This window comes from Nyctereutes procyonoides, unplaced genomic scaffold, assembly GCF_905146905.1.
Source record: "Nyctereutes procyonoides isolate TBG_1078 unplaced genomic scaffold, NYPRO_anot_genome, whole genome shotgun sequence".
NCBI classification, from domain to species: domain Eukaryota; kingdom Metazoa; phylum Chordata; class Mammalia; order Carnivora; family Canidae; genus Nyctereutes; species Nyctereutes procyonoides.
The window spans coordinates 18822709-18842349 of record NW_026575139.1 but is presented as its reverse complement, the minus strand read 5'-3'; the positions used below and the strand labels follow the sequence as shown (position 1 = coordinate 18842349).

General features: G+C 37.6%; 1 protein-coding gene across 2 annotated transcripts in view; it reads right to left on the bottom strand.

Annotated features, from left to right (window-relative positions):
* Positions 1–667: 667 nt before the first annotated feature.
* The window catches only part of SEL1L (SEL1L adaptor subunit of ERAD E3 ubiquitin ligase), a 57195-nt gene continuing 38221 nt past the window's right edge, over positions 668–19641 (bottom strand). For both annotated transcript variants that reach the window (XM_055304026.1, XM_055304027.1), the window contains 10 exons: positions 18602–18670; positions 17123–17200; positions 15999–16061; positions 14353–14440; positions 13880–14028; positions 12940–13105; positions 12275–12349; positions 11184–11356; positions 7345–7473; positions 668–4819 (listed from right to left, as the gene is read on the bottom strand). In XM_055304026.1, coding sequence (XP_055160001.1) covers positions 4610–4819; positions 7345–7473; positions 11184–11356; positions 12275–12349; positions 12940–13105; positions 13880–14028; positions 14353–14440; positions 15999–16061; positions 17123–17200; positions 18602–18670 — 1200 coding nt within the window. In that variant the 3' untranslated portion in view covers positions 668–4609. The remainder of the gene's footprint in view (positions 4820–7344; positions 7474–11183; positions 11357–12274; positions 12350–12939; positions 13106–13879; positions 14029–14352; positions 14441–15998; positions 16062–17122; positions 17201–18601; positions 18671–19641) is intronic.

The window sequence follows — 19641 nt, the reverse complement described above, 5'->3', positions numbered from 1 at the left end:
TTACCTTGATTGGCTTACTTAATCCATGTAAATTTTATTGTGTGTGGCTCTGTAAGCCCTCTCTTCAAAACTTTTTGAGAAGGCAGAGAATAAAACCAACTTTAGATACGTTTCATATATCACAGGTTGATTCAGGTCAAAGACCTGAGATTTTAAAAGTTGTATGAGGGATAGATACCTGGTTAGCTTAGCTGGTAGAGCACGTATGACTCTAGGTCTAATGAATCTGAGCCCCATGATGGGTACAGAGATTACTTAAAACGTGGTAACAGGGTGAAATAGGTTAAGGGGATTAAGAGGTACAAACTTCCACTTATAAAAAAGTCACGAGGATATAATGTACAGCGTGGGAAATATAGCCAATAATATTGTAATAACTTTGTATAATGATAGATGACAACTAGACTTACTGTGGGGATTTTATAAGGTTAAAAAAAAGGTAACATTTCTTATCAAATCCATTTGTCCCTAGGGCAAAATTCAACTTATAAAAATCTGAATTTGGAGAGTTAAAAGTAAATGAAAGATCGATTCAAGCTGCCCCAAATGAATGTCCCCAGAAGCTTCTAAAATTTCAGAAAGGTCCATCAAAAACTGAGTCATTCAGATTTAAAAAAAGAATCTGACTGGAAAGATGCTTGGTCATGGCACATTATGGCATACAGGATAACCAGAGGTGGATTCTTTATTTCACAAGTTTCAAGATACAGTACAAAACGAATCTGTACATCTCTCTATTAACAGGACTTGTTTACACAATTATATTACACTTCACCAGCCTTTATACCGTATTTAATTAAATACAAAATAAATTTACAAAAAAGTCTACCATGGTGTTCCTTCCAATGCCAGCTTATAGTCTTTTAAACTTCTCCTAAATATTGATAGTGGTTATACCTCGATCATATTTGACATTATGATTTCTTTTCTTAAATCAAAGAGACTAGTGTCAGCTTGTCTGTCATTCCAGACAGGAAAAACAGTGCATGCGAGATGACTTCCTGCACATAATCAGGACATCCTCATGCACACAAAATCAGAGTTTTGCTTCTGCAAATAGTCACTTTAAAATACAAATCATTTTTACTCAGGATATTTTAGACTTTCTTGAAATACCAAGTGAAAGGAGAAATTTAGCATCAAGAACTACTATACCTGAAAAATCAGGTAGTGTCTTAGATAATGTGGTGTTAAAAAATTTTGTATTTTCACTTATGTTGGAGAGCAATGACTGAGGATGATTTTTTCATGAAAACAGAAGTTTCTTTTGCCTTATTGCTTGCATTCTTCTGGTCACAATATTGTGCAACGCATATTATATTCACTTCCAGAACAAATACTAGCTGTCGTCAGGGCAAAAGAAGCCCACACTGCTCTTCTTGGCAGGTATAGGGGCTGTTTATCTGACACTGTTCTGAAATGTGCATGTGAAACGTTAGTCCAAACCTCTGTAAAGGAAGTTTTTTTGCAGATGGAACTAGTCAGTAATACATATACTACACACATGAAGAGTTGTGGTCTCCACTCACAGGCTTGCATGCATACTTCCAAAACACTGGTTTGAAGAACAAATATGAGAACCAAAGAAAGGAGGGAAAAACGAAGCAAAAGAAAAAAAAAATCCTATACAAAATACTTAAGTTTCCTGGAGGCAACAGCAGCTCCTTAATTAAATAAAGCATCAGATCGTGGCCAGATCACCACAGAAGTTTCGAAAACTTCTCAATGGTACAGAGCTAGCTCAGCTTAGCAGTAAAACTTCCACAAATTAATTAACCTTATATGCACAAGGTAAATCCTCAAGCGTACTACAGTAAATGATTCAAAGTAAATCTCATTTAAGTGTTAAAATAAGGAAGTTCGGAAAAAAGGCTTTTCCTTTTTCTGTGCCATTGAATATTAACCAAAAATAAGATAAGCCTTATTAAGAAAACAAAAACTTCAAACACAGAAAGAAAACAAAACAAAACAAAATCCCAAACACCAATGCTACCTTTATAACATAAAACAGAAGCAAAGGGATGGTCTCAAGACTGAAATAGTTGACTAACCACAAACCGAACGCAGAGGAGAATATAAGCTAAGTACTACTGTCCTCACCTTCGAAGGCAGGAAGACAGGCTAGAGGGGTCAGGAGACAGGCTACCACGGAGAAAGAGAAACTGCACTCAATCTGCTAACTCTAAATTCTAACATTAAAACTCCTGAATCCCGGAGTTAATTTAATGTCATTGACATTAACTAGCTTTAGTTACTGTCATTTGATTCAAATGGATGCCATTTGATTAGGTAAGTATTGAGCATTATTTTAGGAGAAACACCAAACCCAGTTCCTACTTGCCTAGGTATTATGTCCCATGAACAGAAAACGAGGAGGAAGCAAGGTATTTGTAAATATACTGTTCAAATTTCCAGGAGCAAGTGACCCGGGGTTGGGGGGGGTCAAGCAGGAAGTGGAAACAAGCCACAAAGAGGCTACTTGGAATATCAGTAATAAAAAGGACACGGCAAGTAGTGGTAAACGAACAGGGAGTTTGTTATTGCATGAAGAGCACGATGGCGCTTTCCCATCTGGCTTCAGGTAGTGCACACTGCTTTAGGAAATGTCTTTTCAAAGCACGAGTGGAGGGAAGTAAAGCTAGAGATTAAAAAAAATCAGGTGGATGGCTAGAGGGGGAGAAAGGGAAGTTCAGTCATCTTGGAGGGTCTTAACACATTTAAATACATTAAAACGGTTCCTTGGAAATGAAATGTTGGCGCTCCTGTGAACTATCCTCATCTGTGAGGGGTGGTGGGGAAAGGTCAACTGCACTCGAATCTCAGGGTAAGAGGTCAAAGCTGTCTAATTAAGAGCTGTCCAAAACAACATGATGCTCTCAAGGCTCAGACTTGCTACCTCTCAGATAGGCTTTTACACACATGGTTCTGTGGCCACCTTTTCAAATTTGGAAGCAATTATGCGGGAGTCAAGTTTGAGTACCAGGTTTCTCGTAATCCTCCAAAACACACACAGAAAGCCTATGACTTCACATTCAAAGCCTTCATGTTCATCACAGACTAATTAACTCTAGTTCTAAATACAATGCCGACTTCAAAAACCAAAGTCTTGCGACTCTACAGGTAATACACTCTTCAAGTTTTCTGGCAGGTGAAGGATTATGGAGCAAGAGTAGAAAGGTTGTTATAAACAGGTTGAGGTCAGGAGGCATAGAAAGCCTGCTCAGATACGGACGTAGTCTCAGACTAGATGTAGGCTGGTGAATGCCACCATCTGACAATAAAAAGAAATACAAATTCGGCTTAAGTTTAAATTTCTTCCTTTGTATGATGTGTGATGTCCTCGCTTTTCTTTGTTGTTGCTGTGCTCCACACTATTTAACCAGGCAATTCTCAAGGGGCACAGCCTTGATCTTCCTCAAGTTACCAGTTGGAAGCTGGTGAATATGACAGCTAAGGACGTGGCTGACTTTCTACCGGAATAGAAAACTGCTGAAGTAAAAATCGCCCTGAACAGTATGAACAGGCTTTGGCTTTCCTCAACCACTGAGTTTAATGCATCTTAGAGTCTCTGAGCTTGTTTTATACTGGGAGTCACTCGATGACACATCCTGGCAATATCATTTCAGATCTAAAGAATTCAGGGGGGTGAGATCTGTTCTTTTGTGGTAGAAATACAAAGTGAAGTGAGATCCTGGGAACAAATGCTTCATCTTTGGGGGAAAAGTGTCTGTCATCTTGGTACCCTACCTAGACTTCTTTACCACTGTTTTCTAGTTTCTCCCACTTAGTCCATCCTCTGGCTTCTGGATCAAGGCTCTGTATACTCAAAACAAACAAGCAAATTACATTGAGTAAGTGGGGGCAATGTCACATGTTAGCTCAAGGAGTCAGTTCACAATGTTTTATATATTCCATTCCAGAGAAGTGAGGTTCATATAAAACTCTTTAACACGCCTTTCAGTCTGTGAAGGAGAGAAGTATGGGATAAAGTGTGACAATCACCAATAAGAAGAAACCTCCCCGCCTTCCCTTTTAAAATAACAAATATGTTCAATATGTATACTTGCATGTGGATTGGTAAAAGTTTCTCAGTTATTGCAGTTCTGAAACACTTTGCTTTTTTTTTTTTACTTAAAAGGCAAGTTCTATTTTCAGACTTTCAAACATGTTAAGGTTAAACTTGCAACTAACTGGTTTTTCCTTTTTACAGTGATGAGTTTTTAGTGTTGATGCACAAGACCTTAGAGGTGGTTGATAGAAGAACTTATGCACATTGAGAGAATGACTGAAAAGGACCCGAGAGAGACAGCTGGGTGCAGCAGACTTTTGAGTGTCTCACATGTTTCCAGAAAAAAAAAAGGGGACGGGAGAGGAAGCCATTGAGAGTTGTTATTCCACACGGCACTGAAACAAACATTCAACTCAGTGTAGGTAAGAGTTACTTATCCCTGAAAATAAAGGCATCAGATTCTAAGCAGCTTTAGGAATTCAATGCTTCTTGTGCCTCTTCCAGGAGGTGACCGCTGATCCGAAGTTCTAAATCAAATGCAAGTGTTCTCAGCAGACAATATCCTTGGTTGTCACTGATCAAGGCTGGACATGGTGGCTGTTACTGGGGTGGCTGCTGCTCCGGTGGCCCCTCCTGCTGTGGCGGCCCTGGCCGTGGTCCTGGAGGCCTGGGGAGAGGGATGTCCTGGTGCTGCCTCTGCCTGTAAGCTATAACTGTTCCCAAGAGCAACGCGATGATGGTCATGAGGTAAAGGTCCCACTCAGGTCCCAAAAGCTGGTCCATGTCAAGCTGGGTGAACAGATCTCGAATCTTAATGAGAATAAGAATAAAAAACACTGTGATCACTAAAATGTCAGGGAAGGAACTAGGAAAAAAGTAACATCACAAATTATACATGAATACAGAACTTATTAAAGTAATTGGTTTTAGGAACATTTTGCAATGTGATTAAACAAAAAAGCTTTAAAAAGCCTTCAGGAACTTTTATAATAATATGCTTCAGGAACTGAGTTATTGTCATAGTAGGTGCTACAAAGTGTCTGACAGGGTTCCTTTCCATCAGTAGTCCAATCTACTCATTTTCTACCATTTCTCACAGAAAATACTTGCACGGGATACTAGACAGTGGAGAGCCGAGGGGGGACAACAATCAGTACCTTGGCCGCCTGTTACCTGTCTGCTCTGACAGCACACCAGCTGAAGAGTCCTGTTCTGATGACAGCAAAGCACTTCACTTCTCTCATGTAACTGGAGATGGCAGGAATTCCAACGTTTAAGAGCTGCATGACTAATGCTTTTTAAATAGGATTTCACTAAATATTTAACGTCTGAATTTAAACTCAAAAGATAGTTATGTTCTTAGTCTAGGAGACTTCATTTTAGTGTCACTTAAGCCATTTCTGGTATCTGTGGACTGCTACCTACCTCCAAAGGAAATAAACATAGGATATAATCCTTTATATTTAAGTAAAGTTATATTTAAAAGGTCCCCATAAGGGCACCTGGATGGCTCAGGCGGTAAAACATCTGCTTTCGGCTCAGGTCATGATCCTGGAGTCCTGGGATCAAGTCCCATGTCTGGCTTCCTGCTAAGTGGGGAGTGTGTTTCTTCCTTTGCCCTTCCCCTGCTCATGCTCTCTCTCTCTCTCAAAAAAAAAAAAAAAAAAAAAAAAAAAAAACAACTTAAAAAAAAAAATAAAAGGTCCCCATAATATATATTTGCAGGTGCAGGTGCTAAATTTTTTGGGGAAAAGATTATAAGAAATTATTAACTGTGTTTCCTGGGGTGGGACCTGTGATAGGAGATTCGGTGTTTTCTGTACCGTCTGACTTTCTCACCATCAATACTTATTTATTATTCTCTTTTTTATACTTCTGTATTAAAAAAAAAAAAAACAAGACAATGCACTTAGTATGGCATATCGCATGACCCAATCCTAGATCATTAGCAGTTTCTTAGTCCTACAAACTGTGAGAGACAAGGGACTGAAACAACCATGAGAGAAAGTGAGCGAGAGGGGGAGAGAGAGAGAGAGAGAGGGCGAGCACAGGCTGCCACACTGTTGTTAGCTTTTCAGTTAAAGGAACAATGATTGTTTCCATTAGTGGAGGGTACAGCACTCGGCTCATGCTATCAAGTGATTACAAATTTAAATTTACCATTACAAATGTATAAGCACTTGGGAGGGTGGAGCCCCACACCTCCAGTCCTCTGGGGTGCCATGCATGGAGGACCTCAGGTAGTGCAGGACAGAGTTGCAAAAAGGAGCACTATGGATCCCAATTATATCTCTATCGCACAGGATGAAAAGCCTGTTCTGGAACCTAATGCTGAAATGGTGTATCAACCTATCCTGAACAATGATAACAAGTAGTTGAAATATCATCTTGTTCTGGTCTGGAGTGAATTAAAGTTAAATAGCCCTTGTTTCTGCAGACATTTTAGGACTTTCAGAGTTAAATCCCATACCGGTCAATCCATTATAAGGCAGTATAGGTAAACCAAATGTAAAACTGGAGACCCCACGGGCACTTACCTGTAAATACGGATAACTAAGCTCAGTAGTTTTGAAAGGGATGGGGAACCCACCTCTTATCCGGGTTCTAACATTAGCTATTTAAGTAGTTCAAGGTATTTGTACAGAAGAAAATTCTGGTGCTGTTTTAAACAAGTTTCACACTATCAGAAGAATTTGAAGTCCAACAGCCTGGGCAGGTTTTCAGGTTCTACTTCTTTCCCTTTTTAAAAATTCTCTTTTTAAGGGACTGGTCTCAGTCACTGGAGGCAGTCATCTGATTTATTGTTTACTGAATTTAGTTAGCTACTGTTTCAATTGCCAAGGGTTAGTCCCATTTTCTCTAGTCCAGAAGACACATGCGTCAATGAAAACTGCTTTAGCACCTGGAACCTACCTCAAAACATACTGCTCTATGGCTACATTCACCCCACACTTGATGCAGTCCCCTGGTAATTCACTTGGGGGAAGAAGGAAAAGGACCAGACACTTGCAGGACATTCCTCCCCTCTCCCTGAACTTTTAAAATACAAACGTCTAGACTGAGCAGCTTATATCATTTATATTTTAATTAAGAGGCATGGAGGAGTGCCTAGATGGCTCAGTCAGTTAAGTAGCCAACTCAGTTTCAGCTCAGGTCATGATCTCAGGGTCCTGGGATTGAGCCCCACATCAGGCTCCTCACTCAGTGGGAGCTCTGCTTGAGGATTATCTCTCCCTCTCCCTCTCCCCCTCATGCCATTCATGTATGCTCTATGGCCCTCTAAAATAAAAAGATAAATCTTTAAAAAAAAAAAAAAAAGGGCATGGAACACTTACGTTTGTTTCCCGTATGTACTGCAAGAAATATACCACACCCAGTTTGCATAGTGCTAGGAAGACTGGTACTTGGGCGTCTGGGCTGGCTTCAGCTGCCATGTCATAAAAACGTTTTGCAAGGTGAATATCCTATAATATAGGTAATAAACCAAAATTCATCTTTTGTTAAAGTAAAAATAATATTAATTTAGTTTATATATTCAGTTATCAATTTATGTATTTAGAACATTTATTTCACCTTTCAAGTTTTCATTTTACCTAATGGAAAAACTCAACCTATAATTGGGTAATATTTCTTTAATTATCTAACTGCTTAATTTTGAAAAATTTAGCTGAAAAGTATTAAAGTTTAACTCATGTTCCTCCTGTCTGACACCCTCTTTGCTGCATACAGCTACCTACCTTATGTATAACAGGTTTATCTGAAGATTCCCGGGGTGACCTATAAGTCTCAAGTTAATTTTTCCTACTTAAAATTTCAGTCACTATAAGTGATTTCTGGTTTCAGTTTGGAGCAGTGATCTTTCAAACTTGGTAACATGCTCACAATTTTTCAAAGGGTACTTGCATGGAGAGTGTTAAGGAACTTGCATTCTGCATTTCCCTGCCTTAGACATATTTCTGTAAAAGGTGAAACAAGTCATATGGATTCTGGCTTAGACTAGAGTGTTCTGCATACACATCAATGCAGAATGGCACAGGACATTGTGAAATTTTCATTTTACAACCTCACTTTTTCCATGCCCTGACTATTGTCAAAGAAGACCAAACTCCAAGGAAAGAATTCCAAGAAACATGGGAAAGAAAGTAAACATTAAGAACTTTCCCAACATAGTTCAATATAAGCAGTTACTTCCAACGATTCCCTAAACTGTCACTAGAGTGTGTCATTACTTAAAAAGAAGGATTTCTTCTGTTACTAACAATAACAGTATAGTCTGGTTTTTCAAAAAATGTAACAAGCTTTTCTTTTTTTGGACTATCACATTTTTTAAGATCATGGATCAAACTTTATGTGATAACATCAACTTTTGTGTAAGTGATTTAACAGGGTAACTAAATCTTATCAATTACATCCCAAATTATTTATTCTATATAAACAATAATCATTTAATCCTTAATATTCTTTTAGCTGTACTAGATGCTAGACTGAGTAGTTTTCAGTAGTATGAATGCTTATTGAAAAAATGGGAAAAAATAGGAAAAGGAGATCATAATGTTGTAAAAACTAATGGAATCATTCTGATTTTTATACATGATTAATTATTCTTTAAAGTTGCATTCCAGAGTTCCCTACTCGCATTCTTATAAAAGAAATACTGTGCTTTTTATCATTGTCATCTAGTCAAGAATTTATATAAGCTATACATATTACAAATTAAATTATGAGAATGCACACTAATTTTTTGGCTTCTGATCTATTATAAAAACACACTGTTAAGAGTTCTATTACTTTAATTTTGATTGCTTTCCGTAAATTATTATGAAGTGTATTCCATAAAAACCATACATATGTGCAATCTTTATATTAGTCATCAAACACATTAATTTTATTGGAATTAAAAAAAACGAAGTCAGACTTGCTGACAGAAGCGAAATCTGATCTGACTGACTGGTCTGACAATTAAGAGGGGCTTTGTTCAGTAACTCAATAATATGGTAGAGATCACCTACAAGCTGAATGCACTTTGCCTGCAGTTCCAGAGTCCTGATAAAACTACATTCAAGTATCTAATATTAATATAAGTGTAAAATATAAAACTATACATACTGGAATTAAAAACATTAATATGCAAATGTGGTGAAACAAAAGGCACTTGGACACTAGCACTAGTGCATTAGCAAAATGAAAATGAACAACTTGCCCTTAAGTACATTAGGTCAATAGAGTGTCTCTAAGTGACAGAGTTATAACAGAATCAGTTATTTGATCAACCTTGGTCAAGTCTTCGGCACTCCACCCAGAAACTGAGAAAGTGAACGACTCCAGTAACTAGGGGATGAATACACCTTTTGCAACCCTCTAGTTTCAAATTCTTTACTTTCAATAAGATTGAAGGGGGACTTAACAAACTGTCAATGATAGATCATTGAAAATAATGTGAATCACTCTGATTTGGGGCATATGTTATAGAATAAATGTTTGTGTCTCCCTAAATTTTTAGGTGGAAATTCTACTCCCTCAGGTGATGGCTGGGATTAGAAGGTGAGGTCTCTGAGAGTTACCACCATTAGATGAGGTTATTAGGGCAGAGCTCTCATGAATGGAATCAGCATCCTTAAGAGTCTTTAAGTGCTTGCTGCTTCCTTCTTGCTCTTTCCTTAGGTAAGGACAAAAGCTAGAAGAGAGCTGTCTCTGGCCCAGGAAGCAGGGTCTCACCAGACACCAAATCCACAGCCACCCTGCACTTCAACTTCTCAGCCTCTAGGACTCTGAGAAATTGTGTTGTTTAAGCCACCTAATCTACGGTATTCTGTTATTGCAGCCCAAAAGAAGACAGCACATAATCGTAAAGCAGTTTAAGGAATTAAGCGAACTTGCTATAGGAAGATTCCTCCCATTCCATAAATTTGTTTATGTGAACAAGATTCCAGTCATACATTTATAAAAATGATACATGAAATTAATGCCTAATCTACTCAGTGATTCTTAAACTGATTTTTAGAAGATGCTCCATTCATCTCATTAAAAGATTTGTTTTCAATAACTACCACAGAAAGTAAAATTTTAGTGAAATTTATAGTATTCTGTTGATTCATTCAATACTGTATTGATAATTAACCAACTTATGACTAATAATATCTCATGAATTTTTCTTACCACTTAGAGCATATAGGAAATAAAATTTAAAGTTTAACATACTTTTTTTTTTTTTTAACATACTTTGTTTCACATAAGTATGATCCAGTGATCAGTAAAGGAGCTCAGCATTAAAAACATTGCATTAGTAGTATGCAATGCTAGGGGAATAATGGACTGAAAATATAAACTCAGGAAGAAAAAAATAGACCATTTTAATGAGCTTGCTGAGTATTTAAAAAAATGAAGGTATCAAAATTTTGTTATTTAGAGTAATTTAGTCATTTTATTTTAAAAAATACTGGTGTGGGCAGCCCGGGTGGCTCAGTGGTTTAGCGTCGCCTTCAGCCCAGGGTGTGATCCTTGAGACCCAGGATTGAATCCCACGTCGGGCTCCCTGCATGGAGCCTGTGTCTGCCTGTGTCTCTGCCTCTCTCTCTCTCCTTTTGTGTTTCTCATGAATAAATAAATAAATTCTTAAAAAAAAACAAAACAAAACTACTGGTGCTTAGAATAGCTAGAATTTATATCCTGTGGCGCTTACAATGAAAAGTTTTTAATGTCAAATTAAAAAGCGCAGCTTTTAAACACAGTTTTTCAAAATTCCCTTAAGGGTATACAGGCAAAAACTTAAGGCCATGGGGTCTAAAGAAAGTTAGAATTCCTTAAGAAGGTGTAGACTTAGAAATACGTTTATCAATGCAAACATCTTAATTTATTTCTCAATAATTTAGAAACAACAGAATTTGGCTGGAGATGGACAGTTTTTCAAACAAGGAGTTCCATTTAAATGAATCTGGTTTTGGCTTACTATCCTAAATATAGCTAGCTGTGTGCTTTTGACAGCAACAGGCATGTGTCCAATGACAAGAGAGATGTAAGTAAGGATCAGCTTCTGAAAAATTACAAAACTGTCTCATTACTTAGTACTTAACATCTGAGCACATTCCAAAGAAAGCCTATATTCTAATAAAAATGTAGATGATTCCCCCAAATCACAATTATATCATTCAGACATTTATTTTGAAGCCCCGCTCACCTGTTTAATGCCTAGTCCTTTCTCATGCATATATCCCAGATTAAACATAGCTTGTGCACTGTGTTGCTGCTCAGATGCTAGGCGATAATGAATAAATGCAGTCTCGTAGTCTACGTCAGTGCCAAAGCCATAGAAATGGTAGTCTCCAAGCTTAATTCTAGCCACGGTATAGCCTTAAACAAAAATTAAATGCAAAACTGCCAATAAATGAAGGGTGTTTAAAACAGACCAAACTACTATTATTTCTCCTCCTGTTAACATGCATACATAAAACAGAATTCTAATTTGTAGTACATAAACTTTACAACAAATCCTTCAGCCAAGCTATAAATTCAATAAAGGTTTAAACTAGAGGTGTTGCTCTTCTGAAGAAGGCTTTGTAATAGGGAAGGGTAAAACAAAGTAGGTGGTAATCCCTATTTCATGATAATACTCTTCAAGTGAACATATTCTAGTCTGTCATGCCATTTACATTGTGAAGTGGTTCAACTGGACCACTGTTTGGGTTTGAAGAAGGGACAGCCAAGCAATGTTGAAAGGAGTATGTGAGAAAGGTTAAAATCTTTTGGGGTTTTAGGCTAGTATTTTGTTATACGTTCTATTCAATTCTAATTTTATACAGAATACTGGTCTCAAGCTAAAAACCAAAGAATAAGCCATAACATGGTATCAATGTCCAGTACAAAGACCTGGCAATTCAATTCAGAAACCCAGGGACTGGAACTTCTGTTTTAAGAATAAATCAGTCCCGGGCAGCCCTGGTGGCGCAGTGGTTTAGCGCCGCCTGCAGCCTGGGATGTGATCCTGGAGACCCGGGATCAAGTCCCACATCGGGCTCCCTGCATGGAGCCTGCTTCTCCCTCTGCCTGTGTCTCTGCCTCTCTGCCTGCCTCTCTCTCTCTCTCTGCCTCTGAATAAAAAAGAATAAATCAGTCCTGATGCAAACAAGTTAAGCAACAGTTGGTCTGTCTGCTTAATTTTAAGTTGATGAATGACATTATTTAAATTTTTTGGAGATAAGAAAACAAAATGGAAACAATAAAGAAAGGTCCATGAGTGGAACTCTTCTCTACAATGCAGTGGCCACTCACCCTGCGAGGCAGCCCTGTTCCAATGCAGCAAAGCTCTAGGGTAAGTCTCGTTCTCCCCCACGATGGTTGCTTCCCCTATGAGGGAGATGAAGTAAATACGTATCAGGCAATTAAGGACAGGCACTAGACTTTTAGGCTTCATTTATTAGTCAGGGTGGCTATGCAGAACATAATTTAAACAAGAATTGTGATATGATAAAAGTTAAATGAAAAAAGCATTGTATTGACGTTAAACTAGTATGAGAATAAAATACTGAGTTTAAAGGAATCACTGCCTCCATCCAGGACAACACTACTTGCTGCAAAATGCTGTATCCACAGAACTAATTAGGAGACTAACTACTGAGCCACTTCTAGGGATCTACGTACCACTGGAGAAACAATGTTCTTCTACCTACTGTATTTTGAAAAATGGACTTACTGAAAGCAGTTAATTTTGTGACAAATGGCAAATCCATTTCTACTGTCAACTCTAACATATTAAACTAATATGTTTAGTTATGTTAGTTTGGTTGGCTTAGGGAACTGAGGGAAATTACTTGAGCACCTGTGTTGTTATGGTCTATTTACAACAATAAAGAAGTTTCTTTGTGGCTTTTCTCTTTAAGCACAAACAGGTTACCCGAGATATTCTACAGCCAAGGAAGGCCCACACTGAACCTTACTCTGATCGAGAATGAAGGCTGCGTTGCTCTGTGCCACTTCATAGCCTTGTTCGGCCAGCAGGAGGTACTGGATCACTGCGGCGTTGTAGTCGCCATCTTTATAGCTATTATAGGCCGTCATAAGCCTCTCGGACCAACGGCCTCGTTCACACACATTCTTAAACAACTGCGAGAATAGGAAAGAAAAAAAAAAAGAACCCGGTAAGAAAATAAGGAACATCTGCCAGAAAATAAGTTCTGCACTTTGGCTACAAGTGACTATTAAGCTACCTTTCTGAATCTCTGGCAGCTTTATTAAACATATACGAAGTCTGCGATATTTATTTGAAGCTTTCAGTTAGTCTTTAGAAGAGCTTTATAAAAATAATCGTGAACAGTTACATACCATTACCCTTGCCAGGCACTGTTCTAGTGCTTTATGTTCAGTATGTACAGAGCTTCTCTTAAGGCTCCCATGAGGTCATGGAGGACACTCTATGAGGTAAGTTCTATTAACTGCCCCATTTTACAACCAAAGAAAATGAAGCACAGAGAGGTTTAGAAACTGTGCCAGGCATTCATCAAATGCCACTCTGAAGTGCCATTTATGAGAGAGCTAAAGAGGAAAAGTTCCCTTTGGGAGACATCAGCATTCCCCTTTGTAACATTCATTCAACACAGATTTTTTGGTGCTGTTTCAGATACTGTCTAGGTGCTAAAGAGACAGCAAACAACACCACCTGTCCTTATAAATGCAGATTCTAGTGGGAAGAGACAAATGAAATGAATAAGCATGATAGTGACATATGACATACAGGCCTTCAGAGTCTTCCCTCAGTGTATCAAAACTAATAGGTTGAGTGTGTTTCTACTCAAGAAGATATCATGCAAAGAAAACCAGAATTAAAATTAATCTGGGAAAATTAATTTCCTGTGTACAAGCTGGTAGGAAAGCCCTTACCTCCACTGCAGTGTGACATGATCGCATCACACCTGTGCCGCTGGCATGCATCTGTGCTAGGTTATAGAAAGCCAAGATATGGCCTCCCTGAGAAGCTAGATTAAAATACTTCAAGGCTTGTTTATAATCCCTCTTGACTCCAATGCCATCTGTAAGGAAAATCACACGAAAGGTCAGAAATAGCCTTAAATAAGATTTACTTGAAGCATCAGAGAAGCCTTACATAATGAGTAAAATGAAATGAAATTGAGAATTCTTAATCAGGAAAGATGTGAATCTTACTAATATAGATTAGCATATTAATACAGATTAACATAATTTATAATGAAAAACAAGATGCACAAAGCATAGAATTAGAAGAATATTAATCAGCCAGAATGTAATAGTTCTCATTTCATGTCATAGTGGCATCTAGTTGAAAATAAATAATTTAGATCTTGGTATATACAGTGTTTAATTCCAACATTACTTACTATAGTACATAGAGCCAAGCTGCAGTTGCCCATCCACCCAGCCTTGTTCAGCAGCTTTCTGGAAATACTTTAGTGCCAGATCATAATTCTGCAGGAAAAGAGGTTACATGATCACATGATGAGAGAGCTCAAAAGGTTGATATACTCAGGAGAGTCATTCATTTAAAAGAGTTAACAAAACACATAGAAGGCATTCTCAATCACTAAAAAGACGATCATAATTTTTTAATAATATATAGATGGTAGTCTAAGTCACAGAGGAATTAATATAGTTAAGACTATAACTATAGTTAAGTAGTTATTTATATAGTTAACTATATAGTTATATGGTCTTAACTGTGAAGAAAAGCAAACAGAGTTTTTGGGAAATAATATGTTCACTGTCAGAAAGGCTACACCACACTAGTGGAACACAAGACCAGGACTTAAGAAAGTTGTATCTTTCCTATAATCAACAAATCTTTTTTGAACCTCAATTTTTCTAACATTAAATAAGGAAAATTATTCTCTTCTTATTCATTCTTTCCCTATGTAGCTTATCAAGCACTATATGATTATTAGACTTCAAATATCATATGTATCCATAGAAAAAAATTAAAACAAAGATCACTACTGAATTTTAGTGTCTTGAAATGACTAGAAGGAATCAAAATAAGAACATACTACTTTCTTCTGAGCTGGTGAACAACTACAGATTAGCAACCTAAACCTAACTCTTTGTTTCAAGCCTGAATCAAAAACATTTTACCTGGAGAGATCATACAGAGAAGAGAAGAGGGCAGCAATGAGAATCTAGGAGCATCCAACATGAGGAAGTAGTACAGAATGAGAAGCAATGGCTTAGGAAAGCCAAGAGAACTTGTAGAATTCCAGGAAAGAAAAAGTTCAAGTGATGTAGAACCAAAAATGTCAACAGGAGTTGACCTTTAGAAGGTTACTGGCGACCAGCATAGAGCAGTTATACAAGGCAAAAGCCTGACTGTTGAGAGATAAAGAATGCGTAGTAGCCACTCATATGGTTCATTCTTTGGAGAAATCTGGCTTTGTAGAGGACTGGAGAGAAGAGAGGTAATAGCTAGAAGGGCAAAGAATAGAACAGAAAGCTTTTCTTCTCCTAAATGCACTTTCTTAGGCTTGAGTGAAGAAGTAGGGAGAGGGGTGTCTGGGTGGCTCAGTAGGTCAAGCATCTGCCTTCAGCTCAGGTCATGATCCCAGGATCCTGAGTCTGCTCAGCAGGCAGTCTGCTTCTCCTCTCCCTCTGCCCCTCCCCACTACTCGGGCTCTCACTTGCTTTCTCTCAAATGAATAAATAAAAAATCTTTTTTTTTTTTTAAAAAAAAAAAAAAAAGAGAAGTAGGGAGGGATAAGTCCTGGAGAAGTGGAAGCATAGGTAGGGTAGAGAACATAGAAGAATGAGAAACAGCTTCATCTCTTTAGAGAAAGTGCCAGAGACAGAGCCATTCAAAGAAAGCAGTTACTATGGTGGGTTCCAGGTGAAGGGTAGTAGGGAGTCAAGCCCAGAGAACAGGAAAAGGTTTAGCTCTAGTTATAAAGGAAGGATTTCATCCAGGCTGGAAGCAAGTTACACTTTCCTACCTCACTAGCTGATTGCTTGTTTAAGTCAGAAGGCTAGCCTCAAAACTTACAACTTGAACTCCTCTCCCGTACAGGTAAGCCATTCCAAGTCCACTCTGTCCGACTGGGTTGCCCTGCAACCAGAGACAAAAGAGTGAAAGGATTCATTAAAAAATAATAATAATAATAAAAATAAAAGGAAAGACTGACTACCAAAGAAATAATTTACAAGCATATTCAAAAAATGTCTTTGTAGTTTTCAATTCAAACTTTTCTTTCCCATCAGGCTAAATGTAATACTGACTTTCAGAGCTTTGGAGGTCTTCAATAATTTGCTGAAAAATAAAATTTACCTAGAATTAAATTTTAGTGACTTTACATTATGACCATCTGTTCCATGAGCTTATGATAGAAAACATGACTAATGTATTTCTTCTTCTTAAAATTAAAAGTAGGTCACTCCTGGGGTAGTTTTTCATTGGTAACCTCCCTCCCTGATAAAGATGGAAGATGCCATGGTGTAAAGTCAACAACCATGTAAGACAGCAATATTGGAATCAGGTGGAAAAGATACACTTAAGATTACTGGAGTGGCACAGAACAAAGACAATCATTGTTTTGAGACCTGAAAGAGAAAAATCTAAAATTCAACCTAAACTCAGAGGGGACGTTTTTTCAAGTCTCACAGCACTCCTTTGGGAAATACTCAACTGACATTTGGAACTAAAGTAGTTGGCAAGGAGATAAGCATACACATTGGAGGCATACAGGTCTTAAATATTCATACATAGTCTTCTCTGGGCCAAAGAAAGCCTGAATTTTATATTTATGATTACTGAAAGTACCCAGTTACATAAGTTTTAAACCTCAAGTTGCAATACAAATGGGGCAAATTATGTAAATCTTAATTGCATTGCTAAAATCAGTATTTCCCCAATGAAGAAACTTCTCAATGAAATTGAAACAGAGGCTTAATATTCAATAATGTGGTTCCCCCGTGCCAAATAAATTGCTTTTTATCAGGAAGGTTTTATTCCTAACCACTCCATTCCCACAAAAATCACATTTACATAAGTGCTTTAAATAATCTGAGGCCATGAGTTGGTTATGACTAATCCTTCTGTATAATAAACCTATTTATTAAAATAATAATAACATGGCACACATTTCAATACACTGAGTCATGAGGTCTTACCATGTCAGCAGCTTTCTTAAAGTAGTGAAGAGCTGTCTCATTGCTCTGCGGTACAATATCACTTCCCTCTGAATACATCTGGAAAACAGAGCCTAATTTTATTAAGAACTATACTCCTTTTGCCTATAATGTATTTCTAGCTCATCTCATTCTGGTTTTTGTTAGGTATCATGAAATTTTTCAACAAAATTTAAAATTCCCTGTAGGATATTTTTGATTTAAAAGCAAAACCTTAAAAGTAACATTATTATATTCTCTTTGTCATAACAAATTTAGGACTTCTCTATAAACATGAATATCGTAAAATCATGTCACAGATCAATCTCAGGAGGAGGAAACCTTTAACTCAAGGTGAATCTTTTCTCTCTATGCCAGGGTAGTCAAATGGTTGATGATCTGCCTGGGGTCACTGATTATACAAGAAAAAGGAGTGCTTTTGGCAATGCCCATGTCCCTTTCTCTTCTATCACTATTTCCCTCAGGGTAAGATACAGGGTAGATCTTAAGTTCAGGAAAATAACTAAAAGGTTATTTTAAAAGGTTTCAAGCACTGATGATCAGAGTACCAGGTACGGAACATGATAAAAGGGCCAAGAGAAAGAAGAACAGAATGACCAAGACTGCTTTCATCCAAATCTACATTAAGAAAACAACAATGGACATCTTTTTTTGAGATAGGGTTAATTAGGAATTCAGAGAAAGAACCAGAAGGGCTAGAATGGAAAGTTCTTAAAGGATTAACAAAAATAAATGGGGAATATACCAATTTCAATGCTATAATCGTTCAGCTGTCTACATATACAGTTCTCAGGCCCGAAATAACTGGTTGTGATTATGTGGCAAATACTAATGAGATTTTTCTATTTCCAAGAATCTTTGTGACAGATTTATTCTATCTGAGCATCCTAACCTTAGGATTTGGTTATGGATGAAAATATCCACTGATTTATACTGTATTTGTCTTCAAAATAATGAAAAAGGAAGCTCTGAGACTGTACCATGTCATATGGAATCTATTTGCTAGGTCTCCAGACTTCAGCGTTTCCCGGCTTAGAAAAGAACTGCATTGACAAGTAGGTGACAGCCATTACACTAAGATAATTAAAGTCTGCAGACAAACGCCAATAAACTCTAGTTGCCTCTATTCAGCATGGAAGAAAACAAGCAATTATGATTGACTTAGCAAAAAACCTGTACAGCATGAAGAATAAATTCCTCATTACTGCATAAAATACACACAAAGTAGGAGCTCAGTGAAAGCTAATTTCAACCATACTGATGAGGAAATGCTGTTTTTCTCATGTTACCTGAGAAAATACCTCAAAATAACACTTATCTTACCACAAGAGACAATTATCCTTGTATTGGAAGTTTTACTTCCAGTTTATTTTTAGTAAACTGTAGATCCTAACTACAACACGTGCTTATTATGCAAACACCTCTTGCTATTGCATAATACATTCACAGGATGTACAGTACCTTTCCCAAGAAGGCCATAGCATGTGAATTGCCAGCATTAGCTGCTAAATTGAAGTAGTCGAATGCTCTCTGTGAGAAAAGAATTAAAATAATTAATTTTTATAGAATCTGCCTTTGGCTTTTCACCAAAACAGTCATTTCAGGAACATTTACAAAATCTTGTAATATTGCAGTATCTCATTTAAATAGCAACATGCTATATATCTCTTGGATGCTTTAGGTATCCACCTCTCTTCAGGCCCATACCAATCCATCACTGGGGTCCTGTAACTTTCATCACCAAATTCCTCTTAAATCTACCTATGATCTTCTACTGCCACAATTCTAGGCTAAGCTACATTATCTCACAACCGAACTTCTGGGACACTCCCCTCCTTGGTCTTCCTGCCTTTAGTCTTTAGTGACCCAAAGCAACAGTTCAAAAAACTTAACATGCTGGTCCTTACAGATCCTTGAAGTTCTTCAGGGGATATAGTGACAGGATCAGACATGGCTTATTTTAGTACCGCTCAGCTTGCTCTCTGCACTCTGGTTCTTCACACCTCAGGACCTACACACATACCACTCTTTTTGGCCTGGAATGATCTTACCTCCACCGTTGACTGAAATGTCACCCATTTCTCCTCAGAGACAACTGCTACCTTCCACTGATTAACCTGTTACTGGACCCTTTCATTCTCCTTAGTAACAACAATCACAATTTATTACATATTTGCTGGTGTGTGATCACTTAAAAAATATATAATATTCTAGTTCTATTAAACTTGAAGCTCTGTAAGGACAAAGAGACCAAAGCTATTTTGTCTAGCATTATATCCTGAATGCCTAGCAGTAAAGAGGCACATAGCAGACACTCAAATTATTGTTGAATCAATGCAGTTATGTACTAGGAACTCCTTTTATTCCTTCTGAGAAGCTGGTGAAAAAATTTGTCCTTGTGTAGGTGTTTCACAAGTAGGCAGCATACACCAAGAATATCCCAAAACTTGTATAAAAGATATGTAGCAAACTCGTCATCCAGAATTGTTCTCTCATCTGAC